This window comes from Odocoileus virginianus, chromosome 12 (genome assembly GCF_023699985.2).
Source record: "Odocoileus virginianus isolate 20LAN1187 ecotype Illinois chromosome 12, Ovbor_1.2, whole genome shotgun sequence".
NCBI classification, from domain to species: Eukaryota; Metazoa; Chordata; class Mammalia; order Artiodactyla; family Cervidae; genus Odocoileus; species Odocoileus virginianus.
In genome coordinates this window covers 48,531,940-48,545,570 of record NC_069685.1, presented here as the reverse complement: position 1 = coordinate 48,545,570, position 13,631 = coordinate 48,531,940, and the positions used below count along the sequence as shown (strand labels likewise).

The 13,631-nt window shown below is 43.2% G+C and overlaps 1 protein-coding gene across 3 annotated transcripts in view; it reads left to right on the top strand.

Moving 5' to 3' along the window:
• Positions 1 to 1,245: 1,245 nt before the first annotated feature.
• TCTN2 (tectonic family member 2) overlaps positions 1,246 to 13,631 on the top strand; it is a 30,123-nt gene continuing 17,737 nt past the window's right edge. The window contains exons 1-9 of one of the 3 annotated variants that reach the window (XM_020901332.2): positions 1,246 to 1,446; positions 1,623 to 1,730; positions 2,172 to 2,248; positions 3,552 to 3,747; positions 4,205 to 4,273; positions 5,721 to 5,821; positions 10,968 to 11,158; positions 12,232 to 12,358; positions 13,393 to 13,534. In XM_020901332.2, coding sequence (XP_020756991.2) covers positions 1,365 to 1,446; positions 1,623 to 1,730; positions 2,172 to 2,248; positions 3,552 to 3,747; positions 4,205 to 4,273; positions 5,721 to 5,821; positions 10,968 to 11,158; positions 12,232 to 12,358; positions 13,393 to 13,534 — 1,093 coding nt within the window. In that variant the 5' untranslated portion in view covers positions 1,246 to 1,364. The other 2 variants (XM_020901333.2, XM_070475133.1) reach the window with 2 other exon arrangements.

Below are 13,631 nucleotides of genomic sequence, written 5' to 3'. Positions count from 1 at the left end.
CCCCCAAAAATTAAGTCAGCCACTGTTTCCCCATCTATTTGCCATGAAGTGATGGGACCAGATGCCATGATCTTAGTTTTCTGAATGTTGAAGCTTACTGGTTGTTTATTTCATGCTCATTCGTCTTCAGCTGTGTACTTTTTCGCTGGATTTGATCACATGTCAATTTTTTATTCAACTCTGAAGAACTTTAATTTCAAATCTTGCCAGAACTATACATAAAAATATTGTTACAAATACTATACAATTATAGATTTGTATGAGGTTTTTAATAGATTTTTTACACACCGTACATGGATTCTGTCCGTGAATTGGTTTACCACTCATCTGTTAGCTAACAAAATGAGTGAGCATTTATTGAGTACTTACTGTACATCAGGCATTAGGCTAAGCTCATTAGGTGTGTTGCCTCACTTCTCACACAACCCTGTTTGGGAGAGACTGATTACCTCCTTTAAAGCTGAGGAAGCCCAAGCTTAGAGAGGTTAAGCGACTTACTTTCCCGAGATGACTTAACATAGAAGGAAGGTGAAATTCAAACCAGTCAGTCCAACCTCAGAGCCTGTACCTTTAAGTCACCGAGCTATGATAACGCTTGCGATGATGCTTTGAGGCTACTGACATAAGAAAAATGACTTTTCTTCCCAGGCAGAATTTTGGTACTTTTGCATCTGTTCTAATGGTGCGAAAACTTCGTGTGTGTAGTTTGAGAAGACCTACTTTCAGAGGTCTGAGAGCTCTGTGTGGTGGTTCAGTCGCTAACTCCTGTCCCACACTTTGCGACCCCGCGGGCTGCAGCACGCCAGGCTTCCTTGTCCTTCACTGTCTTACTGTGTGGTACAAACAAACAAAACTTCTCAGAAACTGGGAGAATAATAAAAACAACACAACAGAACAATTACAGCACTGTAGCTTCACCCCCTTTTTGTCCCTCCCCCAAATCCTCATAAAAATCAAGTTTATTAAGCTTCTTGTTTAGAACCCAGTGCTGCGGGCTCGTATTTGCATTAACTTCAGATTGACTAAATTAACTCCAAGTTGGAGAAACTCGGGGTTTTAAACTGAACGCGGACTGCTACTTTTTCGCGAGCCTTTACATGGAGTAATGCAGCCAGAAGGACCGAAGGCCTGTAGGCGGGGCTAGGCTGCTGTTGCTGGGCTTGAGGGCGGGCTCTCTCTGCGTTGGTCCAATCACGGTGCGCCTCTCGTCAGACCGGCGGCCGATTGGTGGTTGCCATAGCTCCAGGCGTTCGCTTGACAAGATGGTGCCGGCAAGGCCGCACGGGCAGTGCTTCCGAGTCCCCGCGCTTCCAGTCCTCTAAGGCGGCGCAGTCCTGTTGTGCAGGCCCGGCGAGCCCCCAGGCATGCGTTTGCCGCCGCCGGTTCCTCTGTTTTTGGGGTTCCTCCTTCTGCAGGGCGTCTTGAGGCCGCTGAGGGGAGACCTTGGTGTGTAAGGCGGGGCAGGGGCCTGCAGGACGGGGATGGGGGAGAGGACGAGTCTTGAGGCCAAATCTGGGACTGTCGCCAGAGCTGCGGAAGACACCGCCAAAGAAAGCCACCACTCAGCGTAGGCAAGGGTGCTGCAACTATTAACTCTTCCCTGTCCCTTTCTTCCCCCCTAGTTTTCATTCCTCCTGTCATCCACATGTCCGGCCCTGTGGTCAGCGCGTCCCTGGTCGGAGGTACCGAGGATGTGACTGTGTCCCTGACCCAGCTGCGGGACGAGATGGGTAAAGAGACTGACCTTTCCTGTGGGGAGGGAAGAGGTTGGGCCAGCTTCAGGCCGCCCAAGAAGCCTGGCCAGGTGGCATCCTCTGAGGCCCTTGGCGCTGTCCCCTGCAAAGTCGGGATGGGGGCTGCTGTGGACCAGAGGACCAACAGACAGGGTGAGTGAAAGAAAGCTTGAAATTGCGAGTTAGCATTCACTGAGTTATCCCATGTACTTAAATACATAAGCTCATTTTCCTAATAAGAACAGTAATGTCTTTTAATGACGTTTAACAAATGAAGACACTGAAGTTCAGAGAGGTTGTCACGGGTCGAAAGTCACACAGCTTGTAAAGAGTCCAGTCCAAGGCTTGGAGAGGTGTTCCATCCTAGGAAACCTGACTCAAGAGTGCACCACCTTGGTGGCTGGGCAATAGTCTCTTGCGTTCTAATCTCTCCCGTAGGTTTATTGCCAGTTCCCACCTGTGGCGAGCTGAACAACGAGACAGGAGACTGGAGTTTGACTGTCACCCCCACTGTGGTAAGGCCAGAGGTGGAAACCTTTTCAGCAGCATCTGCGGAGTCCTACATCTGGTGCTCCTGCAGTGTTGTTTTTTTTCCTCTCTTTTTTTTTTTTTTTTTGGGCCTGCACCCAGCAGCTTATAGGGTCTTGGTTCCCTGATCAGGGATTGATTGAACTTGGACCATGGCAGTGAGAGCGCCGAGTCCTAACCACTGGACCGCCAGGGGACTTCCCCTGCAATGTTCTTTTAATCAGACAAGATAGAACTCAGTGCTTGGAACCACCATGAAACTGTGGCCTATCTGATCCTGTAGGCACTCATCCAGCCCAGAGGTTCTTGGACGAGTTTCAAGTGAGGGAATTCCCTGGTGGTCCCGTGGTTAGAACAGCATGCTGTCACTGCCAAGGGCCCAGTTTCATTCCCAGGTTGGGGAACTAAGATCTCACAAATTGCATGGCACAGACAAAAAAAAAAAAAAAAAAAAAATCCTGTGAACTCTCTAAAATTGAGTATAAAGTTATGTGTGTGTGCATTTTTTTCTGATGAGAGGCTTGCCATCTTCTGTCAGATTATCAAATAAACCTGTGATTCAAAAGAGCTTCATGAATTGCTGGTCTCACCCAACTCTGGGCTTATATGTAAGGATACTCAAGCCTGGAGAGATGAAATATTTTCCACTTAATAGATATTTCATTGAGCGCCTAGTATCTGCAAAACATCAACTCTGGACATAAAAGAGACAGACAGACTTTGCTTGCACCCCAGGAACCAGGGCCTGTTCTATGGACTTTTATTTGTGTGTATTTAATCTTCTGCTGGTAGGATAATAAAGGTGCCAGACAAATACCTCTTATCAGACCTGTGTTCAGCTTTCTCTAAACAGCCAAAGGGCTTTCCAGGTGGCTCAGTGGTAAAGAATCCACCTGCCAATGCAGGAGACCTGCGCTCAGTCCCTGGGTCGGGAAGATCCCCCAGAGAAGGAAGTGGCAACCCACTGCAGTATTCTTGCCTGGAGAATCCCGTGGACAGAGAATCCTGCCGGGCTATGGTCCATGGAGTCACAAAAGTCAGACACGACTTAGTGACCAAACCACAAGCAGCCACAACTTGCTTGCTTGTATGTTCAGCTGAGGATTAGGAATCAGGGCTTGTGTACTACTGTAGGTTTACAGGATAAAATTGAGCAGAATGATGTCATCCTTGGGTCCAGTTTACCTTTTGCAAAATGAATGGAGGCAGATTGAACTTACTTAACCTTATGTGTTCTTATAGATGCCGTTTTGAGTCACCATAAAAAGTACAGAAGTATTTTCCTTTCAGAATTCGTTGGAAGTGACCGTGAGGTTGAAGAGGGATCTGCAGTCATGTTCCTCTAATGAGACAGATCCCTTCCTGGAGGCCCCGTGTATTGTCCAAGCTCTTCTTGTTTCAGCCTTTCATAATACATCCTGTTTGGCACATCTGCTCATTCATGTGGAAATTTATGCCAACTCTTCTCTGGGCCAAAATGCATCAGGCAAGTAAAGTCCCCGACCATCAAAAGTTCACTGCAGACATTTGATTGTAAGTGTGTGCCATGCAGTTTGTGTGCTTTACTCGTGAGTCTGTCTTGCTTTCCTAAACTTATTTTTCTTTTGTTTAATTTTCTTATTTTAAAAGTTTCCGGGGAATTCCCTGGTGGTCCAGTGATTTAGGGCTCCTCACTTTGCATTCAAGGGGCATGGGTTCGATCCCTGGTCAGGGAATTAAGATCCTGTAAGCCACATAGCATGGCCAAAAAGGAAAACTGACAGGAGGGCTTAATAGTAGCTATACCACTCAGAGCAGCAACTTTTTTTTTCTTTTAAAAATTATGCTTAAATATAGTTAGGTAATATTTCAGAATGTCCTTGTACAAATAGCCAAACTTAGGAAAATTAGAGTCTGTATATATTGTTACTTATGAGATGTCCATCCACTTTGACCCCATGAAGGTATGAAAAATTTTGCACCCAGTCAGACAGAGATCAGAACAAGAAAAAGGTTGGAAGGACAGCCAGGAGGTAAGCGGTATGCTTGGTAACAAGGAAGCTAGCCAACAATGTGGGAGGCATATAGATAGATTCACAAATATCTATCTATATATCACATAGTAAAACCCTATTCTAAAGTGCCTTGCTTATGTCTCATGGATTTGATTATACTGAGGGTCAAACCCTTATCCTTGTGACATGGTCTCTTACTGGGACTTTCTTGTTCTTGATACCTGACATACTAGGGTTCTACTATATTATAGCATAGAATATGTAATAGTTGTTCTTTAGAAGCTTCAGTTATCCTGTCATTGAAGTTGACTGATACATAGAGTTTACACAAATAGTCACACACATAGCTTTCCAACTGTTAGTCTCTGGATTCCAAATTAGGAGGCTAAAATGTAATAGATCATATTCCTTTTCCAATCAGTGTGAAAATTACTAACTTCCCCCACACTTGAACCAGAATCAGGATGTGAAAATTTGCATTCACAGTGTGATGGGACTTGAGGTTGAGTGTGTAACTCAGTTAAATGAGATCTTGTGGTCAGATGGCTTCCAGATAAACTGAAATGTCACCGTGACGTCAGATTTTTTTTTAAAATTGTGGTATAGTTCCTTTACAAGACTGTACAGCAAAGTGAATTGGCTATATGTATAGATACAACCCCTTCCTCTTGGGTCTCCCTTCCCACTCGTCTGGTCACCACAGAGCCCCGAGCTGAGCTCCCTGTGCTTTTAGCAGGTTCCCGCTGGCTACCAGTTTTACACGTGGCAGTCACATACCCACTCCCATCTCCCAATTCCCCAACCCTTCATGTCCACACATTTGTTCCCTTCGTCTTAGTCTCTATTTCTGCCCTGAAAATGGGTTCATCTGTATCATTTTTCTAATTTCTACATACATGCGTTCATATACAATATTTGTTTTTCTCTTTATGACTTACTTCATTCTGTATGACAGACTCTCGGTCCATCCATGTTACTGCAAATGACCCCATTTTGTTCTTTTTATGTCTGAGTAATATTTCATTTTCTGTATGTACCACGTCTTCTTTATTCATCTGTCGATGGACATTTAGGTCATGGCTTCAGGTTTATCTGTTAAAAGAGGTAATGAATTTGGAGGAATAAATGCTTACAATCAGTCTGTGTTATGAAAGGAGTTGTGCAGTGTATTGAAAAATCAGTGCATTGCATTTGTCTTAACTTGCAAATCTTAGTGACTTGATCATCTTCAAGATCAACTGTGACTTCTTCAGTGTGTATAACTAGGACATTCTCTTCTATGTGGGTTTTTGTTGAAAGAATAGATACAGGCCTCAGTAGATATAGCCCATCTCAGGGATACCTTGATGTGGAATACAGGTAATGGTGATTTGTAATACAACTCAGCTTTCTCTGAGTGTCTAAAATGTGTCCATGTCTCATCAGTGTTTCACAGCTGAACTTCTCTGTTGTTTGTACTTTTCAGAAAATGTGACTGTCATTCCTAACCAGGTGTATCAGCCCCTTGGTCCTTGCCCTTGCAATTTGACTGCGGGGGCCTGTGACATTCGCTGCTGCTGTGACCAGGTATGGTCTTTCTGATTATTGGGTGCAAAAGCTGTGGTACCTGATAGCATGTGGAGGGCACCCGCAGTTCCCCATCATCAACTTTTTAGTGCATGTTCTTTCAAAAGCTGAGATTGTATGCCTGTTTTCCAGTTGAGTATTTTCTTATCTAGCCTTTTCAGCCTAGTTTATGGACAAAGGACTTTCCAGGTGACAATAGTGGTAAAGAATCCACCTGCCAGTGCAGGAGATGCAAGGGACACTGGAGATCCAAGGGCTCAGTCCCTGGATTGGGAAGATCCCTTGGCATAGGAAATGGCAACCCACTCCAATATTCTTGCCTGGAAAATTCCATGGACAGAGGAGCCTGGTGGGCTAGTCCATGGATCTGCAGAGAGTCGGACACAACCGAGTGACTAAGCAGCAATTATGTGTGTGTTTGGATAAAGTCCTGATTGTGATGATACTGAGAGGATGATTTTAATGTCTTACTTAGGAAGCCTTTAAGAAAATATAAAAGGGAGAGAAAAACAGATGTTTTGAGTGATTTTTTTTTTTTTTAGTAAATTTATAGGATTGTATAACCATTACAATAATCTAATTTGAGGATGTTTCCTGGAAAGAAGCCATGTGTCCATTTGCAGTCACTCTCATTCATGCCCATCATCCCCAGACTATTTTTTGTTTGTTTGTTTTCACTAGAAATTAAGTATATTTGTTTATCTGGGCATAGTTGATTTGCAAATTATGTAAATTTCAGGTGTATAACATAGTTACCATTTTTAAATGTTATACTTCATTTATAGTTATTATTATAAAATATTGGCTATATTGCTTGTGCTGTACAATAATATACCCTTGCAGCTTATTTATTTTATATGTAGTAGTTTGTGCCTCTTCATCCCCTACACCTGTGTTGCCCCCGCCCCCATCCCTCTCCCCACTGGTGACCACTAGTTTGTTCTCTGTATCTGTGGGCCTGCTTCTTTTCTGTTATTTTAGTAGTTTGTTTTCCCAGGTCACTATTAATCTACATTCTGTGTCTGTGGATTTGCCTCTTCTGGACGTTGTATATAAATGGAATCCTTCAGTCTGTATTTGTGTCTGGCTTTTTTTTTTTTAATATTTATTTGCTCCCCTGTGCCAGGTCTTGGTTGCCTCATGTGGGGTCTAGTTCCCTGACCAGGGATTGGCCCAGGGCCTCTGCTCTGGGAGCCTGGAGTCTTAGCCACTGGACCACCAAGGAAGCCCCTGTGTCTGGCTTCTTTTTCTGGCATCATGCTTTCAAGGGTCACCTGTGCTGTGGCCTGTGTTAGTGCTCCATTGCTTTTTATGGCCAAGTCATCTTCTGTTGTGTGGATATATTACAGAGGGCTTAACCATTGATCAAGTGAGGACATTTAGATTGTTTTCACTTCTTGGCTACTATGAAGAACGCTTCTATGAATACCTGTATACAAGTTTTTGTTTGGATGTGTGTTTCCATTTCTCTTGGTTATGTTACCTAGGAGTGGAATTGCTTTGTCACATGGTTACTGCATGTTTAACCTTTTAGGGAACTGTTTTTCTTCTTTTGGCTGAGCCACATAGCTTGTGGGATCTTAGTTCCCTGACTGGGGATTGAACCTGTGTCCTTGTTAATGAAAACAAGTCCTAACCCTTAGACTGCCAGGGAATTCTCTTGAGGAACTGTTTTTCAAAGTAGCTACATCATTTCACATTCCCATCAGCACTGTACAAGGGTTGTAATTTTCCATGATGTCACCAACAATGGCTGTAATAATCTTAATTACAGCCTTTCTTGAGGGTGTGAAGTGGCCTTTCATTGTGATTTTGATCCGTATTTCTCTAGTGGAAAATGATGTTGAACATCTTTTCAAAGGCTTATTGAATGTTTGTATGTCTTCTTTGAAGAAATGTCTGTTGAGACTCTTTGCCAGGTTTTTAATTAGGTTGTCTTTTTGTTGTTTAATTTTGTTGTTAAATTAGATTGTCTTTTTGTTGTTCAAGTTCACTATTCACTTTGAATTCTAGTCCCTTATCAGATATACGATATGCCAAAAACTCCTATTTGTCTAGGAAGTTTATTTTCCAGTTGGTGTTCTTTGAAGCCCAAAAGTTTTAATTTGATCAAGTCCAGTTTATCAATTTTTTCCTTCCATTTTGTGATATAATTGACACAGTCACTGTACAAGTTTAAGGTTTAAAGTATGGTTATTTGACTTACATACATCATGAAGTGGTATCACAATAAGTGATACTTATTCACTCCAGTATTCTTGCTGGGAAAATCCCATGGACAGAGGAGCCTGGCAGGCCGCAGTCCATGGGGTCGCAAAGAGTCAGGCATGACTGAGTGACTGTACACATGCTCGTTCATTCTAGAATCCGATACAGACCCATTCAGACATGTGTGTATAAGCCTATGTTGTAGGTGAGGAACCTTCATTCCTGTTACAGTTTACAGAGTACATGGTTTAAAATAGATTTCTAGAATTTAAACATATTTTTAAGTCAATTTGGAGAGGACTCAGTTTTCTGAAAAACAAAACGTATTTTTTTCTCTCTTGACCTTAAACTACTTGAACTCTATGGTTTTCCAGTTCATTTGCCATTCTGAGGAATGTGGCCTATACACACTGCTATATTTAAAAAGGATAACAAAAAAAAAAAAAGGATAACCAACAAGGACCTACTGTATAGCACAGGGAACTCTGCTCAGTGTTATGTGACAGCCTGGATAGGAGGGGAGTTTGTGGGAGATTGGATACATATTTATGTATGGCTGAGCCCCTTTAGATCAAATTGCCAGTATCCGCTGGATCATCAAAAAAGCAAGAGAGTTCCAGATAAACATCTATTTCTGCTTTATTGACTATACCAAAGCCTTTGACTGTGTGGATCACAATAATCTGTGGAAAATTCTGAAAGAGATGGGAATACCAGACCACCTGACCTGCCTCTTGAGAAACCTGTATGCAGGTCAGGAAGCAACAGTTAGAATTGCACATGGAACAACAGACTGGTTCCAAATTGGAAAAGGAGTACGTCAAGGCTGTATATTGTCTCCCTGCTTATTCAACTTATATGCAGAGTACATCATGAGAAACACTGGGCTGGACGAAGCACAAACTGGAATCAAGATTGCCGGGAGAAATATCAATAACCTCAGATATGCAGATGACACCACCCTTATGGCAGAGAGTGAAGAGGAACTGAAAAGCCTCTTGATGAAAGTGAAAGAGGAGAGTGAAAAAGTTGGCTTAAAGCTCAACATTCAGAAAACTAAGATCATGGCATCTGGTCCCATCACCTCATGGGAAATAGATGGGTAAACAGTGGAAAGAGTGTCAGACTTTATTTTTTGGGGCTCCAAAATCACTGCGGATGGTGACTGCAGCCATGAGGTTAAAAGACACTTACTCCTTGGAAGGAAAGTTATGACCAACCTAGATAGCATATTAAAAAGCAGAGACATTATTACTTTGCCAACAAAGGTCCGTCTGGTCAAGGCTATGGTTTTCCTAGTGGTCATGTATGGATGTGAGAGTTGGACTGTGAAGAAAGCTGAGCGCTGAAAAATTGATGCTTTTGAACTGTGATGTTGGAGAAGACTCTTGAGAGTCCGTTGGACTGCAAGGAGATCCAACCAGTCCATCCTAAAGGAGATCAGTCCTGGATGTTTGTTGGAAGGATTGATGCTGAAGCTGAAACTCCAGTACTTTGGCCACCTCATGTGAAGAGTTGACTCATTGGAAAAGACCCTGATGCTGGGAGGGATTGGGGGCATGTGGAGAAGGGGCCGACAGAGGATGAGATGGCTGGATGGCATCACCGACTCGATGGACATGAGTTTGAGTAAACTCTGGGAGTTGGTGATGGACAGGGAGGCCTGGAGTGCTGTGATTCATGGGGTCGCAAAGAGTCGGACACGACTGAGCGACTGAACTGGACTGAACTGATACACATATATCCCCTCTTTTTTGGATTTCCTTCCCATTTAGGTCACCACAGAGTATTGAGTAGAGTTCCCTGTGCTGTACACAGGTTCTCATTAGTTTTCCATTTTATCCATAGTCTCAACAGTGTGTATGTCAGTCCTGATGTCCCAGTTCATCCTGCCTCCCCTTTCCCCACTGTTGTGCATACGTGTGTTCTCTACCTCTGTGTCTGTCTCTAGTTCTTCTTTGCAAATAGGTTCATCTGGGTCCTCTTTCTACATTCTACAAATGTGCGTTAATATATGATATTTGTTTTCTCTTTCTGACTGACTTCACTGTGCATAACAGGCTTTGCTGCTGCTGCTGCTGCTGCTAAGTCACGTCAGTCGTGTCCGACTCTGTGCGACCCCATAGACGGCAGCCCACCAGGCGCCGCCGTCCCTGGGATTCTCCAGGCAGGCACACTGGAGTGGGTTGCCATTTCCTTCTCCAATGCATGAAAGTGAAAAGTGAAAGTGAAGCCGCTCAGTCATGCCCGACTCCTAGCAACCCCATGGACTGCAGCCTACCAGGCTCCTCCATCCATGGGATTTCCCAAGCAAGAGTACTAGAGTGGGGCGCCATTGCCTTCTCCATAACAGGTCCATCCAAATAAAGTAACTTCTTGATGATACCAATCGGTATCATCGATCATGATATAACAAGAATCATTCAAGGATTCTTCTCGAATATGGACTGTCTGCCCTCTCTCTCCATGTCCTTAGATTTCTCTGGACTAGGAATTTGGATGCTGCTGCTGTTGAGTGGCTAAGTTGTGTCCGACTCTTTGCGACCCCATGGCCTGTAGCCTGCCAAGCTCCTCTGTCCATGGGATTTCCCAGGCAAGAATACTGGAGTGAGTGGTGATGCCAGTTGAAAATTCTCCACCTGTGGTCTATTTCTTATTATCTTTTCTTTTTCTTATCTTATCTGTAGGCATATCTTAGGTCCCCATTTAAGATGTAGATTCTGTGAAGTTTCGAAGTTCCTGACTTGGAGCCTCGTAGGGAGCTGACTTGCTGTGAGTGCAAACACTCTCAGCCTGGAGGCCAGCTGCTTGTTTCCTGCTTCCTCTACGATGTCCTGAGGGTCTCCAGCAGCGAGTGCATCATGCTCGCCAGGAGATCCTGACGGTGGGCAGAGGTGGGGTTTAATCTTCTCTCTGCTCCTCTACATCTTCTTTCCAGGAATGCTCATCAGATTTAACAGCGCTGTTCAAGGAGTCCTGTTTCCCTGGTGTTTTTGGAGGAGATGTTAATCCTCCCTTTGATCAGCTCTGCTCCATGCAGATGGCACGTGGAGTCCCCGACTGGTTTCCATTCCTGTGTGTGCAGCTCGCCAACTCACCCTTCCTCGGGTACTTCTACCATGGTTCCATGTAAGTGTTCAAAGGGCTGCCGGGGAGAGGGGTGCACACCCAGGTGGCCCTGGAATGTGGCCATGTCCTCCTCGGGACCTCTCCAGAGGCTCCATGCTTCAATTCCTCCATTCTAGATTCAATTCTAGGTTTCACATAGTAAGTTTATTTTGTGTTGAGTATTTGAAAGAACTGGTTGTTGTTCAGTCGCCAAGTTGTCTCCAACTCTTTGCAACCCCATGAACTGTAACACGCCAGGCTTCCCTGCCCTTTACTATCTCCCAGAGTTTGCTCAAACTCATGTCCACTGAGTTGATGATGCCGTCCAGCCATCTGATCCTTTGTCACTCCCTTCTTCTGCCCTCAATCTTTCCCAGCATCAGGGTCTTTTCCAGTAAGTCAGCTCTTTGCCTCAAGTGACCAAAGTACTGGAGCTTTAGCTTCAGCAGCAGTCCTTCCAATGAATATTCAGGGTTGGTTTCCTTTAGGATTGACTGGTTTGATCTCCTTGCAGTCCAAGGGACTCTCAAGAGTCTTTTCCAGTACCACAGTTCTAAAGCATCAGTTCTTCTGTGCTTAGCCTTCTTTATGGACCAGCTCTCACATCCATCCATGACTACTGAAAAAACCATAGCTTTGACTATAGGGACCTTTGTTGGCAAAGTCATGTCTCTAGGTTTGTCATATCTTTTCTTCCAAGGAGCAAGTGTCTTTTAATTTCATGGCTGTAGTCACCATCCACAGTGATTTTGGAGCCCTCACTGAAAAGAAATTAATTGATACCACAAATGGTTAATAGTGATTCTCTGGGTTGGGGGAAAGAGTGGTGGGCTCATGGGGGACTTTAACTTTCTGTCTTTTATGTATCTATCTTGTTGACTTTTTTTTTTTCTTGTTGGCATTTTAAAGCAACTTTATTATTAGCATTGAAGTAAAACTCATGGAACATAAATTAACCATTAACTACTTTAAAATGCACCGTTCAGTGGCATTTAGTACAAATATTATCTTGATAGTTAAAAAAGCAGAGAAAAAATTTAGAAGAAGAATTGCTTTTAGCATGTTAACTGATGGTCTCTCTCATCGATTTGCAGTTCCTCTGGACATCAAGTTTCCTTTGACATGTATTTGCATACTGATCTAAAAGACTTTTCAGACTTTGGTTACAAACAAGGAGACCCCGTTATGACAGTAGATAAGGCATATTTTACTATTCCTCAGGTAATCCTTTCAATTTTAATATGCTAGAGGTTTTTTCTCACTTTCCCCTTCCTCTTATTAATTTAACTCATGTTATTCTAAAAACACAAAAATCTCTTCCTGAGTTACGTATTTTTCTCCTGCGGACTTTTCAGGCACTCAGCCATTTAAGATCTCTGGATTGTGTTTTCTTCTTTTGATAGTCACTCTTAAATCAATCTGTCTTTGCTAGATCTCAGAGTGAACTTACTAAATAAAACCAAAAGACTGTTCAGAAGTTTCCATGGAAGTAGCTATTATTTCTCACTTGTACTAGTTTAACAGACAATTTCTAGTTAGCCATAAATACTTTTAAAATTTTATTTATTTTTTATTGAAGTATATTTGGCTTATGGTGTGTTAATTAAATATTTAATAGAATTTTGAAAAGTATTTTAAGACTCGAATTTTATGTGAAATCATAACTTTATTAAGTTCAAAATTATGAGGAAAAAGTATTTATGGGAAGAAGACATGGGAGGCTAAACTGTTTCTCTTTACTATCCATATGAATCCATTCTTATGGCTTTAACAAAAATGCATTTGTAATGAGGGAGAGACAATGAAGTTGAGGGAGCTCCCTGGCAGTCTGGTGGTTAGGACTCTGCTTCCACCGCAGGGGACGCGGGTTCCCTCCCTGGCCAGGGAAACTAAGATCCTGTATGCTGCCTGGAATGGCCAAAAAGTGAAAAAAAACAAAAACAAAAAAACAGCAGAAAAGAAACTGAAGGTGAATGTAATCATGTTTCTGCAAAATAAATGATGCAGAGCAGGGAATTTTCCTTAGCAACTGTACTTACTGTAACGCTGCAGCCAGTGGCTTCCAGAGTTTGATTAGCAAGTCAAGTAGATGCTCTGCTAAAGTCAGTTAACTAGTGAATGCCCTAGCCGTTGTTGGAGCTAACCCAGCAGAAGCAGGCTGCAGAAAGGATGCTTTTCCAAGACACTGATCCCGTTTTTTATGATCGGAAAGGCGGTCATAAATCTTGTTGGCATTCCCCCACCCCGGCCCTCAGGTGTCCCTGGCTGGGCAGTGCATGCACAACGCTCCTGTGGCCTTCCTGAAGAATTTTGATGTTCAGTGCGTTACTAGCCTGGAGGAGTACCTAGAACGAGACAGAATTACCAGTGTAAAGATAAAAAATGGTGCTATGGGAGGTAAGTTACGTCCATTTGAGCATGGACCTTAGATGCCAATTAGATGCCAAGAATAGTGGGTTGTTTGATGGTGTTTGGGGAGTGGAGGAGAGCTGAG